This window comes from Nomascus leucogenys, chromosome 19 (assembly GCF_006542625.1).
Source record: "Nomascus leucogenys isolate Asia chromosome 19, Asia_NLE_v1, whole genome shotgun sequence".
Classification (NCBI taxonomy): Eukaryota; Metazoa; Chordata; class Mammalia; order Primates; family Hylobatidae; genus Nomascus; species Nomascus leucogenys.
The window spans coordinates 48,836,556-48,849,856 of record NC_044399.1 but is presented as its reverse complement, the minus strand read 5'-3'; the positions used below and the strand labels follow the sequence as shown (position 1 = coordinate 48,849,856).

The following is a 13,301-nucleotide window of genomic DNA, read 5'->3' as shown; positions in this document are numbered from 1 at the left end:
CAAATCTCAACTTGAATTGTATCTCCCAGAATTCCCACATGTTGTGGGAGGGACCCAGGGGGGAGGTAATTGAATCATGGGGGCCGATCTTTCCTGTGCAATTCTTGTGATAATGAATAAGTCTCAAGAGATCTGATGGAGTTATCAGGAGTTTCCACTTTTGCTTCTTCCTCATTTTCTCTTGCCGCCACCATATAAGAAGTGTCTTTCACCTCCTGCCATGATTCTGAGGCCTCCCCAGCTATGTAAAACTGTAAGTCCAGTTAAACCTCTTTTTTCTTCCCAGTCTCGGGTATGTCTTTGTCAGCAGCATAAAAACAGACTAATACAGGTATATTACATTGGCTGATTTTTACATTGAACTTCCTTGCATTCCTGGAATAAATTCCATCTGGTTGTGATGTATAATCCTTCTAATGGGTTGTTGAATTCTGTTTGCTGGTATTTCATTGAGAACGTTTTTGTCAGTATTCATCAGGGATCAGGTCTTTAGTTTTATTTACTGGTAGTGTCTTTGTCTAGCTTTGATATCAGGGTAATGCTGACCTCACAGAATGAGCTTGGAAGTGTTTCTTCCTCTTCAGTGTTTTGGAAGAGTTTGAGGAAGACTGCTGTTAATTGTTCTTCAGATGTTCTTCAAGTTGTATGACATCACTGTCAAATGCCACCAAATATTTGGGCTTTCACTTTTTGGGAGGTTTTTAATTACTTTTTACTAGTTATAGATCTATTCAGTTTTTCTGTTTATTCCTGATTCAGACTTAGTAGTTTGTGTGTTTCCAGGAATTTTTTCATTACATCTAGGTTAATCAATTTGCTGGCATACAATTCTTCATATTACTCTTATAATCCTTTTTATTTCTATAAAATCAGTAATGTCCCCTATTTCATTTCTGATTGTATTTATTTAGTCTCCTTTTTTTGTAGTCCAGCTAAAGGTTTATCAATTTTGTTGATCATTCTGAAGGACAAACTTGGTTTCATTGATTTCCTCTATTGTTTTTCTATTCTCTAATATGTTTATTTCTGATTTAATCTCTCTTATTCCTCTCTTCTGCTAGCTTTGGGGTTAGTTTGTTCTTTGTCTAGTTTCTTAATATTTCGGTTTAGGTTGTTGATTCGGGACATTTCCTTCTTTATTTTCTTCGTTTTTATTTTTTATTATACTTTAAGTTCTGGGATACGTGTGCAGATGTGCAGGTTTGTTACATAGGTAGACATGGGCCATGGTGGTTTGCTGCACCCATCAACCCATCATCTATGTTACGTATTTGTCCTAATGCTACCCCTTCCCTTGCTCCCCACCCCTGACAGCCCCCAGTGTGTGATGTTCCCCTCCCTATGTCCATGTGTTCTCATTGTTCAACTCCCACTTATGAGTGAGAATATGCAGTGTTTGGTTTTCTGTTCCTGTGCTAGTTTGCTGAGAATGGTGGTTTCCAGCTTCATCCATGTCCCTGCAAAGGACATGAACTCATTCTTTTTTATGTTTGCATAGTATTCCATGGTGTCTATGTGCCACATTTTCTTTATCCAGTCTATCACTCATGGGCATTTGAGTTGGTTCCAAGTCTTTGCTGTTGTGAATAGTGCTGTAATAAACATACAGGTGCATGTATCTTTATAGTAGAATGATTTATAATCCTTTGGGTATATATCCCATTAATGGGATTGCTGGGTCAAATGGTATTTCTAGTTCTAGATCCTTGAGGAATTGCCACACTGTCTTCCACAATGGTTGAACTAATTTACACTCCTACCAACAGTGTAAAAGCTTTCCTATTTCTCCACATCCTCTCCAGCATCTGTTGTTTCTGACTTTTTAATTATCGCCATTCTAACTGGCATGAGGTGGTATCTCATTGTGGTTTTGATTTGCATTTCTCTAATGACCAGTGATGATGAGCTTTTCTTCATATGTTTGTTGGCTACTTTTAAGAAGTGTCTGTTCGTATCCTTCACCCACTTTTTGATAGGGTTGTTTGGTTTTTTCTTGTAAATTTATTTAAGTTCCTTGTAGATTCTTGATATTAGCCCTTTGTCAGATGGATAGAGTGCAGAAATTTTCTCCCATTCTGTAGGTTGCCTGTTCACTCTGATGATAGTTTCTTTTACTGTGCAGAAGCTCTGTAGTTTAATTAGATCCAATTTGTCTATTTTTACTTTTGTTGCAATTGCTTTTGGTGTTTTAGTCATGAAGTCTTTGTCCATGCCTATGTCCTGAATGGTATTACCTAGGTTTTTTTCTAGGGTTTTTATGGCTTTAGGTTTAAACATTTAAGTCTTTGATCCTTCTTGAGTTGATTTTTGTATAAGGTGTAAGGAAGGGGTCCAGTTTCAGTTTTCTGCATATGGCTAGCCAGTTTTCCCAATACCATTTATTAAATAGGGAATCCTTTCCCCTTGCTTGTTTTTGTCAGGTTTGTCAAAGATCAGATGGTTGTAGATGTGTGGTGTTATTTCTGAGGCCTCTGTTCTATTCCATTGGTCTATATATCTGTTTTGGTATCAGTACCATGCTGTTTTGGTTACTGTAGCCTTGTAGTATAGTTTGAAGTCAGGTAGTGTGATGCCACCAGCTTTGTTCTTTTTGTTTAGGATTGTCTTGACTATATGGGCTCTTTTTTGGTTTCATATGAAATTTAAAGTAGTTTTTTCTAATTCTGTGAAGAAAGTCAATGGTAGCTTGATGGGAATAGCATTGAATCTATAAATTATTTGGGGCAGTATGGCCATTTTCACAATATTGATTCTTCCTATCCATGAGTATGGAATGTTTTTCCGTTTGTTTGTGTACTCTCTTATTTCCTTGAGAAGTGGTTCATAGTTCTTCTTGAAGAAGTCCTTCACATCCCCTCTAAGTTGTATTCCTAGGTATTTTATTCTATTTGTGGCAATTGTGTATGGGAGTTCACTTATGATTTAGCTCTCTATTATTGGTTTATAGGAATGCTTGTGATTTTTGCACATTTATTTTTTATCCTGAGATTTTGCTGAAGTTGCTTATCAGCTTAAGGAGTTTTTGGGTTGAGATGATAGGATTTTCTAAATATACTATTATGATATCTGCAAACAGAGACAATTTGACTTCCTCTCTTTGTATTTGAGTACTCCTTATTTATTTATCTTGCCTGATTGCCCTGGCCAGAACTTCCAATACTGTGTTGAATGGGAGTGGTGAGGGAGGGCATCCTTGTCTTGTGCTGGGTTTCAAAGGGAATGCTTCCAGATTTTGCCCATTCAGTATGATATTGGCTGTGGGTTTGTCATAAATAGCTCTTATTATTTTCAGATATGTTCCCTCAATACCTAGTTTATTGAGTGTTTTTAGCATGAAGCTGTGTTGAATTTTATCGAAGGCCTTTTCTGCATCTATTGAGATAATCAATAGATTATCTCATTGGTCTCATTTGTCATTGATTCTGTTTATGTGATGGATTATGTTTATTGATTTGCATGTGTTGAACCAGCCTCGCATCCTTGGGATGAAGCTGACTTGATCGTGGTGGATAGCTATTTGATGTGCTGCTGGATTTGGTTTGCCAGTATTTTATTGAGGATTTTTGCATCAATCTTCGTCAGGGATATTGGCCTGAAATTTTCTTTTTTGTGTGTGTCTCTGCCAGGTTTTGGTATCAGGATGATGCTGGCCTCATAAAATGAGTTAGGGAGAAGTTCCTCTTTTTCTGTTGTTTGGAATAGTTTCAGAAGGAATGGTACCAACTCCTCTTTGTACTTCTGGTAGAATTCAGCTGTGAATCCGTCTGGACCTGGGCTTTTTATGGTTGGTAGCTATTAATAACTGCCTCAATTTCAGAACTTGTTATTGGTCTATTCAGGGATTTGACTTCTTTCTGGTTTAGTCTTGGGAGGTTGTGTGTGTCCAGGAATTTATCCATTTCTTGTAGATTTTCTAGTTTATTTGCATAGAGGTGTTTATAGTACTCTCTGATGGTAGTTTGTATTTCTGAGGGATCAGTGGTCATATCCCTTTTAACATTTTTTATTGTGTCTATTTGATTCTTCTCTCTTTTCTTCTTTATTAATCTGGCTAGCGATCTATTTTGTTGATCTTTTAAAAAAACCAGCTCCTGGATTCATTGATTTTTTTGAAGGGTTTTTCATGTCTCTATCCCCTTCAGTTCTGCTCAGATCTTAGTTATTTCTCATCTTCTGCTAGGTTTTGAATTGTTTGCTCTTGCTGCTCTAGTTCTTTTAATTGTGATGTTAGGGTGTCAATTTTAGATCTTTCCTGCTTTCTCCTGTGAGCATTTAGTGCTATAAATTTCCCTCTAATCACTGCTTTGGCTGCGTCCCAGAGATTCTGGTATGTTGTATCTTTGTTCTCATTGGTTTCAAAGAACTTATTTCTGCCTTAATTTTGCTATTTACCCAGTAGTCATTCAGGAGCACGTTTTTCCGTTTCCATGTAGTTGTGCAGTTTTGAGTGAGTTTCTTAATCTTGAGTTCTAATTTGATTGCACTGTGGTCTGAGAGACTGTTATGATTTCTGTTCTTTTACATTTGCTGAGGAGTGTTTTACTTCCAATTATGTGGTCAGTTTTTGAATATGTGCTATGTGGTGCTGAGAAGAATGTATATTCTGTTGATTTGGGGTGGAGAATTCTGTAGATGTCTATTAGGTCCTCTTGATCCACAGCTGAATTCAAGTCCCAAATATCCTTGTTAATTTTCTCCCTCGTTGATCTGTCTAATATTGATAGTGGGGTTTTAAAGTCTCCCACTATTAATGTGTGGGAGTGTAAGTCTCTTCTAAACCATGAACGTAATATATTTCTCCTTGAATTTAGGTCATTTTATAAACATCTTTTAATATGCTTTTATAATTTTCTGCATCAAATTTTCATATATCTTTTGTTAGATTTATTCCTAGCCATTTGATATTCTCTGAGGTCACTGCAAATTGAATATTTTATTTAATTATGTTTGTAGTTTTTTGCTGATATGTAGAAATAAACTGACATTCATATGTTAATATTATATTCAGCCAATTTGCTAAACTCTCCTATTAATCATAATTTGTAGATTTTTTGTTTTTTTGTAAATAATCATAACATCTGCAATAATAAGAAGATTACATTTGAACAAAGATATGAAATATGCAAAGAAGTAAACTATATGAATATCTGGAGAAGAACATACCAGGCAGAAGAAAGAGAAAATACAAACGGTTTAAAGCAGGAGCATGACTGATGTGTTCAAGGAATATCAAGGAAGTTAGAATTTCTGGAATGCTGTGAGCAAGCAGGAAAGTGATAGAAGATAAGGCCAGAGGTATTGGCCAGGTTATGTTAGGCCTTGTAGACCCCTGAAAGGACTTAGGTTTTCACTCTGACTTGGACATCTGTTGGAGGATTTTGAGCAAAGGAGTGACATGATCTGAGTTATTCTTGCTACTGTGTTGAGAATAGAATATAAGGGTCAAGGACTAAAGCAAAGAGTTGCAATAAGGGGTCATTGCAATCCAGATGAGATGATGGAGGCTTAGACCAAGGTGGTAGTGGGGAGAAGTTGGGAGAAGTGGCTAGATTGTGGATGTATTTTGAAGATAGAACCAACAAGATTCGGTAACAGACTGGGTATTGCTTAAGAGAAAGAAAAAAGCATCAAGGATGATTCCAAGTTTTTTGGTTTGAGCAATTGGAAGAGTAGAGTTTCCATTAGTAAAGAATGTTATTGAAGAAGTGGGAGATCAGTTCATACAGTGTCTTCTTTATAAGGCATATGAAAGAAATTTAAGAACTTGCTTTGTTAGTATTTTTGTTTGTTTCTATCTAATGGGAGCTGCAAGTTGTGAAGCTGATTGCATTGGCTCTGGAAAATGAAGAACGTTTGTGTCCTTTGTAGCAAAGGTATAGCTATCTAAAATTTGTGTGATTTTTATATTGACTTCATTCACATTTGGCCTTTCTGTTTTTTCACTATTTCTAATTTATTCTCTTATATGTTATATATCCTTGTATACCTCCTTAAAACCTTTTTAGAATAGGTAGAGTCTGAATTAATAAAAATAAGTTGTTTGCATTGTTTGCTGGCAAAAATGAAATGTGGGTGATAGTACTAATTTTTAAAAACCAAGTTAAAGTTTAAACTTAGATCATCTTGAACTATAAATATGTGTTTGTGTGAGTTTACACACACAGTTTTGAGTGCCTGCTGAGTTCCTACAACTCTGTATCATCCATTCAGCAACATTCAGTGGATAGTGCTATTCTAGGCACTTGATACATTAGTTAATGAACCTACCATCAGGGAGCTTGCATTCTACTGGGGAGGATACTGACAAACAGCACATGTAGTAGATTAGTAAATTATACAGTATGTTAGAAGGTAATACATGCTATGGGAAAAGAAAAAAGCATGATGAGGGAGGTTAGAGATGAAGGGAATGTGGGGATTGCGGTATTAGAGTGGTCTGGATGGGCCACATTGAGAAAATGAAATTGGAGCAGAGACTTGAAGGAGGCGAGGGTGTGAGTTATGTGGCTGTCTAAGGGAACGGCATTTCATTAAAGGGAACAGCAAGTGGAGGTTCTGAGGTAGGCACGTACTTAGAATATTGAAGGAGCAGCTAGGTGACCTGTGTGTATTTGAATAAGAAGAGCGGTAGGAAATGAGATCAAAGAGGTAATGAGATCGGGGGCAAATTGCGCAGGGACTTGTAGACTTTTGTTAGGACTGGAGCTTTTTCTGAGTGAAAGCAGGTGCCACTGCAGAGTTTCAAGCATAAGAGGGGCATGATTTGACTTGCATTTTAAAAGGATTGCTCTGGCTATTATACATAACTTTCAAAGGAGTTGATGATTTTTTCTGCGATTTTAGGTATATTACAGCTAATACTGACACAGAAGAACAGAGTTTTCCAGTCCCTAAGGCTTTTAACACACATGTAGAGGAATTAAATTTAGATGTCCTTCTTCAGAAGGTAGATCATTTACGTATGAGTGAGTCTGGCAAGTCGGAGAGTTTTGAACTACTTTGTGACCACAAAGAAAAGGTAAGAGACATAACAATAGCACTTCGTATAGTTTCATTTTTTAATTTAATCCACCATCTCATTCAGTTATAGCTATAATAATTGTGTCATGGGTCCCACAAGCTAAATGATTGATGTAAAATTTCTCTATAAAATGACTAAAATTTTTTAAAATTTATTTTATTTTTTATTTAAGATGTGTAAAATTTTTAAAAAGTAAATGTAAAAGTTTATTAGACTCTAAGGTCATAAAAATGAGAACTAGAGCTATAATTATGCAGATTTACTTTTATTTATTTTTTACTAATTTATATATTTAACAAATATTTTGAGACAGATATGGATATTTAAAGCTATTTCTACCAATGGTCATTTGTTAATTTTGCAGTGTTTAATGTTGGGTCTGAATAAGAAAAGCCTGTCCAGAGCTCTTACCACCACCACTAAAAATAAAAAAAATAAAAAAATAAAAATTAAAATTAAAAGAGTTTGCAGTGTCCCATGGAGAAATAAATCTCTATTTGTCTGATGATTTAGCAACTCTAAACACATTGTCTAAAACTTGATAGATCTCCAGGATTATATTTAGGTAATTTAAATTTAAAAAGTGACTGCTCTTTTGAGTATTTGCATTTTCAATTTACAGATATTAACTGAGATGCTCATTATATTGATAACAGATAACTTGGAAAGGAAAGGAAGAAAAGGATGCCACAGCTCAGGAAGAATTTCTAGATTTTGGTGCCTATCAAATCTCTCCTCTGCATAGATGGAGCTAGTGTCTGGATAATATTAATTGGTTTTAAGATCCAAATGTAACACTACATTAGGTCATATTTCTTAGCCATGAGTATTTGGATTAAAAATGTTTCACACTGAAATATGCATATACATAGATTCAATAATCTATAAATACCAGTTTACCTGCCTAAATTTTTAAGAAGTTGCGGTAGAAAACAAGAATAGAATAGACAAGTTATCAAGTTAATTTAACAGGCAACTTCATCTTTTCTTTTCAGTTTAGAGATGAAATAGAGTTTATGTGGCGATTTGCTCGTGCTTATGGAGACATGTATGAACTATCTACAAACACACAAGAAAAGAAACATTATGCTAATATTGGTAAGCATTTTGTAAAGATTATTCTCAAGTAGCAATTAAGATCTATAGTAAATCATGCAGCCGTAAAAAAGGATGAGTTCATGTCCTTTGCAGGGACATGGAGGAAGCTGGAAACCATCATTCTCAGCAAACTAACACAAGAACAGAAAACCAAACACTGCATGTTCTCACGCATAACTGGGAGTTGAACAATGAGAATACATGGACACAGGGAGGGGAACATCACACACCAGGGCCGTCGAAGGGGTGGGAGGCTAGGGGAGGGATAGCATTAGGAGAAATACCTAATGTAGATGTCAGGTTGATAGGTGTAGAAAACCACCATGGCACGTGTATACCTATGACCTGCATGTTCGGCACATGTATCCCAGAACTTAAAGTATAATAAAAAAAAGATCTATAGTAAATCACTAGCGAATGTTAAAGCTAAATTATCTTAGCTAAAACCAATATGTTTAATCTATTTTAATATATTATGGTACAAAAAATGTACAGTCTCAGAACAGAAAGGCATTTTAGGACTAAAGTATGTGTTCTTCAGAAATATTTGGGTATATTAGAATAGGTAACTGAAAAAAACTTAAATTTCATCTTTTAACTTTATAAAACTTAGAAAGACAAGAAATGTAGTGGCAGTGTTTGAGAAACAATAACAGGCAGAGGACAAGTGTCTTCAGCAGTTGTCCAGCACAGTTAAAGTAACACATCTTACTTCCTGTAATGTAGAACTCCAGGGACTACAAAGAATAAACTCACAGACTTTAATGTTTTTTCCAAATGTATCTTGATGAAACAAGATTAACCTTGTTAAAAACTCTGTTTGATAATTGTCTAAGCTGAATGATGATTACATGGTGGTTCATTATTCTGTCATCTATACTTTTTTGTATGTTTTTGAAATTTTTCATCACAACGAGAACAGCTAAATAGATAGAATATCAAATTGTTATTTTTATACCTCACCTTGACTCTTACTGGATGTCAAAATGTGTTCTTGCAAAAGCTCCTACCTGCCATCTCTCTGAATGTCAGTATAGTACTTTGACGTCAAAATCCTTTGAATTCTTCATTTATTCCGAAGGCTTCTCTTCCAGGTTTTTCTTCTAGATAAGGTAGCAAGAGGAAGACACAGCAAGAAAGATTTCTTCCCAGTATAGTTCTCTGTAATTTTTATTTCCAAGTAGAAAGTTTCACCAAATTCCTTGTAATTATATTTTTCCACTTGGAGATTCATTTGCTGAATGACCTCTGTGCTTTAGTTTCCCCCAGTGGGAGGAGGATGAGAGGGCTTCTCCCTCTAGTTTGCGTATTCATCATCAGCTTTGTGGAGTTTTTCTGTAGCAATCCAGTTTGCAGACCATATACAAAACAGAATTCTGGAGAAGATATGTATTAATTTCAACGTAAATAAAAACTTAACCAAGGAGAACAAGGGGATTTATTTTCATATTTACGGAGAAAATCAAAGTATATCTATGTGAACTGTTCCAACATTCATCAATATTAAATACATTTTTTCATAAGTATCTGCCCTACCCTGGGTATTATGTGCTAAGGTAGGAAGAGGATAGCAAAATAGACATGTTTTCAGACTGCAGGGAAGCTTATGGCTTTGTAGGGGAGGCAGCACTAGTCAAATAATCATACGTATACAAAAACGAATGGAAATAAGCTCTTATTAAAGAATAGTACAGAGGCTGGATGCAGTGGCTCATGCCTGTAATCCCAGCACTTTGGGAGGCCAAGGCGGGCAGATAGCTTGAGCTCAGGAGTCTGAGACCAGCCTGGGCAACATAGGGAGACCTTGTCTCTACTAAAAATAACACATGACTGAGGTGGGAGGATCGTTTGAGTCCAAGAGATCAAGGCCACAGTGAGCCATGATCTCACCACTGCACTCCAGCATGGGTAACAGAGCCAGACCCTGCCTTAGATAGATAGATAGATAGATAGAGAGAGAGAGAGATAGATCGATCGATCGATCTCAGATAGATAGATAGATAGATAGATAGATAGATAGATAGACAGACAGACAGACAACAGGTTGTTTGCAAGCACATGTAGCAGAAAGGAGGATATGATGGCAGAGGATGGAGGTTGATGCAGGGAAGTCTTTCTTATGGAAGTTACAGTTTCCCATAGGTAAAATCGCTCTGGATCTCTATTCTTAAATGGAATGAGAGTTTAATTGAGTTAATATCTTAGATGGTGAAATTCGTAAAGGAATAGGTTGAAGGGAAGTCAGGGGCAAAAATGAAGCATAAGATTGAAATAGGATATATCCCAAAAAAAGAGAAGAGTTTATAGTGCCGAAGAAAAAGCAGAAAAAGCCTCAGATGTGTTCATTCAGATGTTGAAATAAAAGTAAAAGAATTCCCTTAATTTATCCATTCAAGAAATATTTATTCAAAATTATTTTGTCAAGGAACAGTGTGAAAATGAAGGGTGGAAGGTAGTGGAGGAGGGAGAGAAGGAGAGGCATAAATACGATGAAGGCTGCACAACACTAAGGAACCTACTCTGTGGAAAAGATAATAAAGGGACAGCCAATTATATTCAGTTTATAAGGAGTAAGTGCTTAGTAATGGTAATAACCAAGTACACTGGAGGTGATAGCAAGGCAGGGGCTCAGACCAGCCATGGAAGAACATTGAGATTCAGCATGAGGAAGGAAGAAGTGCAGAAGGTTTCTTCTCATAATAGTATGTTTAAGGTTTTTATGCTTAGGAAAGATTTGATCGCTGGAGAGTACAAAATTCTTTGATAAAACTCAAAGTGAGTATATCATTATGCAGTATGTTTCTGAAATATTATGATATGAATCTTATATTTAAAGAAACATTATTCTAATTTTCCTAATTAAGTAATCAATATGAATGCATCATAAAGATCACGAAATACAGTTCTCTAAAGGAAATAGCTTTACTTTTGTCCTGACTGCATAAGTGAGGCTATGAATCTAGTTTGTATACTACCCAGCTTCTTTTTATATTCTCGGAGTGATGGAATCACCTCTATTTCAGGCTTCCGGTAGTGCGCTGAAAGTTTTATTCATTTGATAATGTAGCTAAAAAATTGATTTAGTTTTTAATGTTTTTACATGAAAAAGCATGTTTTTAATCATTTAAATTGCTAATTTCTTTAATATTTGTTCACAGTGCAGTTAATTATTATTAAAACACTTCACTTTTTAATTGTTTCCAATTTATGTAGATTTCTACACAGAATATTTATCTTAATGGATAGAACTGTAGAATGCCACCTTAACAAATTAACAATAGAACCGTGGTTTTAGAATAAAATATTTGTATTTATAAAGATTATCTCAACCACTTATTTAGAAAGGCATTTTGCATATCCTTGGATAGTCTCTTCCAGATAATAATAATAATAATAATGGATCAGGGAGAAAAGAAGTTATAAAACAAAATGGCCCCTTTTGAGAAAGATTCTCAGAACACAGTTCTGTTTTATTTGCAGGTATTTAGATTTTCCAAGCCATAAACAAACCTCTATCCAAATTATTATTATTATTTTTTGTTTGTTTGTTTGTTTGTTTTTTTGAGACAGAGTCTTGCTCTGTCCCCCAGGCTGGAGTGCAATGGTGCAATCTCAGCACACTGCAACCTCTGCCTCCTGGGATCAAGCGATTCTCCTGCCTCAGCCTCCTGAGTAGCTGGGATTACAGGCATGCACCACCATGCCCAGCTAATTTTTGTGTTTTTAGTAGAGACAAGGTTTCGCCATGTTGGCCAGACTGGTCTCGAATTCCTGACCTCAGGTGATCCACCTGCCTCGGCCTCCCAAAGTGCCAGGATTACAGGTGTGAGCCACCAGGCCTGGCCCCAAATTAATTATTACATGGTTAAAAATTACTGTAAGTAAAATAATTTGGGGCAATTATTTATGTCACTGAACCTGTTCATTATTGTGAATGATTAGGCAAGAACTTCTCAGGGAAGCCTTCCCTTACTCTTTCAGGCAGAGTTAGAGTTACCCACTCTGCTGTGCCCTCTTTTTCACCTTGCTCTTAACTTTTTTTGTCTTGCATGTAATTTATTTGTTTATATGCCTGCAGCATACTGAATGGTGAGCCCTTGGAGGTCAAGGACTCTGTCTTATTTTACATTTTATTCCCAGACACTCACACAGTATGGCACGTAGTAGGTACTCAGTAAATGTTGTTTGAATGGAATACAAAAAATTTCTATTACGCTTTGTGAGCACTAATTAAATGACGTTTCTTGCACTTGGTTAAGTTGCTTAGTCTAGTGGTTGTCAAACCTTAGCATACATCAGAATCATTGGAGGCTCATTAAACCACAGATTATTGGGCCCCAATCCCACAGTGTGTGATGGAGTAGATCTCCAATATGGCTGAAAAGTTCTTAAACAAAGTTGCCATGTGATGCTGATGCTTCTGGTCTTGGGACCATACTTTGTGAACCACTGAGTTAATTCGATAATCCACCTCCTACCAACTCACATGAAGGTGTTAAGTGTAAGTACTCTTATCTTTCAGGAAAAACTTTAAGTGAAAGAGCTATTAATAGAGCACCCATGAATGGACATTGTCATCTGTGGTAAGTATATAGGATTTATGCACTCTTTTAAATTCTAACCTGCCTCTTTATAAATTAAATGGATTTTTCAAAATACTATTGACCCATACGTTTAATCTGTCAGTCACATTCACTGAAAAATATATATAATAGCACAGCAACTGTTCTTATTCTGTTTATTCACATATTTTTATTATGCATCTTTGAAATATATTTAAGGGAAACTTTTATTGAAAAATTCTTGAATGAATCTACCAAGTCTACTGGCTTTGAAGATGATACGTTATAATTAAATCTAGTTCAGTATAACATTTTATTTGAACACAAATACTAAAATGATAGCATGTTTCTAAATGAAATGTAGAAAAGCACATCAACCATTTCTTATGCATTGATGCATCGTAATATACAAATTCCACAGATCAAGGAAAAGCCATTTATGATATTAAAAGTTCAAACAAAGAGAACTTAATTAGTTAGATTGGTATAGGTAACTATCCTTAGAGCAAAAAAAAATCATTCTTAATTGTGTTGTGTTTGGACCCTTTGTTTATGTAAACATTATTTTATAAATATAAATTGTAAATTATGAAACACAATAAGGAATATATTGTTTTTAA

The 13,301-nt window shown here is 35.6% G+C and overlaps 1 protein-coding gene across 6 annotated transcripts in view; it reads left to right on the top strand.

Annotated features, from left to right (window-relative positions):
• The window catches only part of RMDN2 (regulator of microtubule dynamics 2), a 132,393-nt gene that overhangs the window by 28,197 nt on the left and 90,895 nt on the right, over nucleotides 1-13,301 (top strand). For all 6 annotated transcript variants that reach the window (XM_012501521.2, XM_003262746.3, XM_030799553.1 and 3 more), the window contains exons 3-5: nucleotides 6,844-7,018; nucleotides 8,017-8,119; nucleotides 12,642-12,702. In XM_012501521.2, coding sequence (XP_012356975.2) covers nucleotides 6,844-7,018; nucleotides 8,017-8,119; nucleotides 12,642-12,702 — 339 coding nt within the window. The remainder of the gene's footprint in view (nucleotides 1-6,843; nucleotides 7,019-8,016; nucleotides 8,120-12,641; nucleotides 12,703-13,301) is intronic.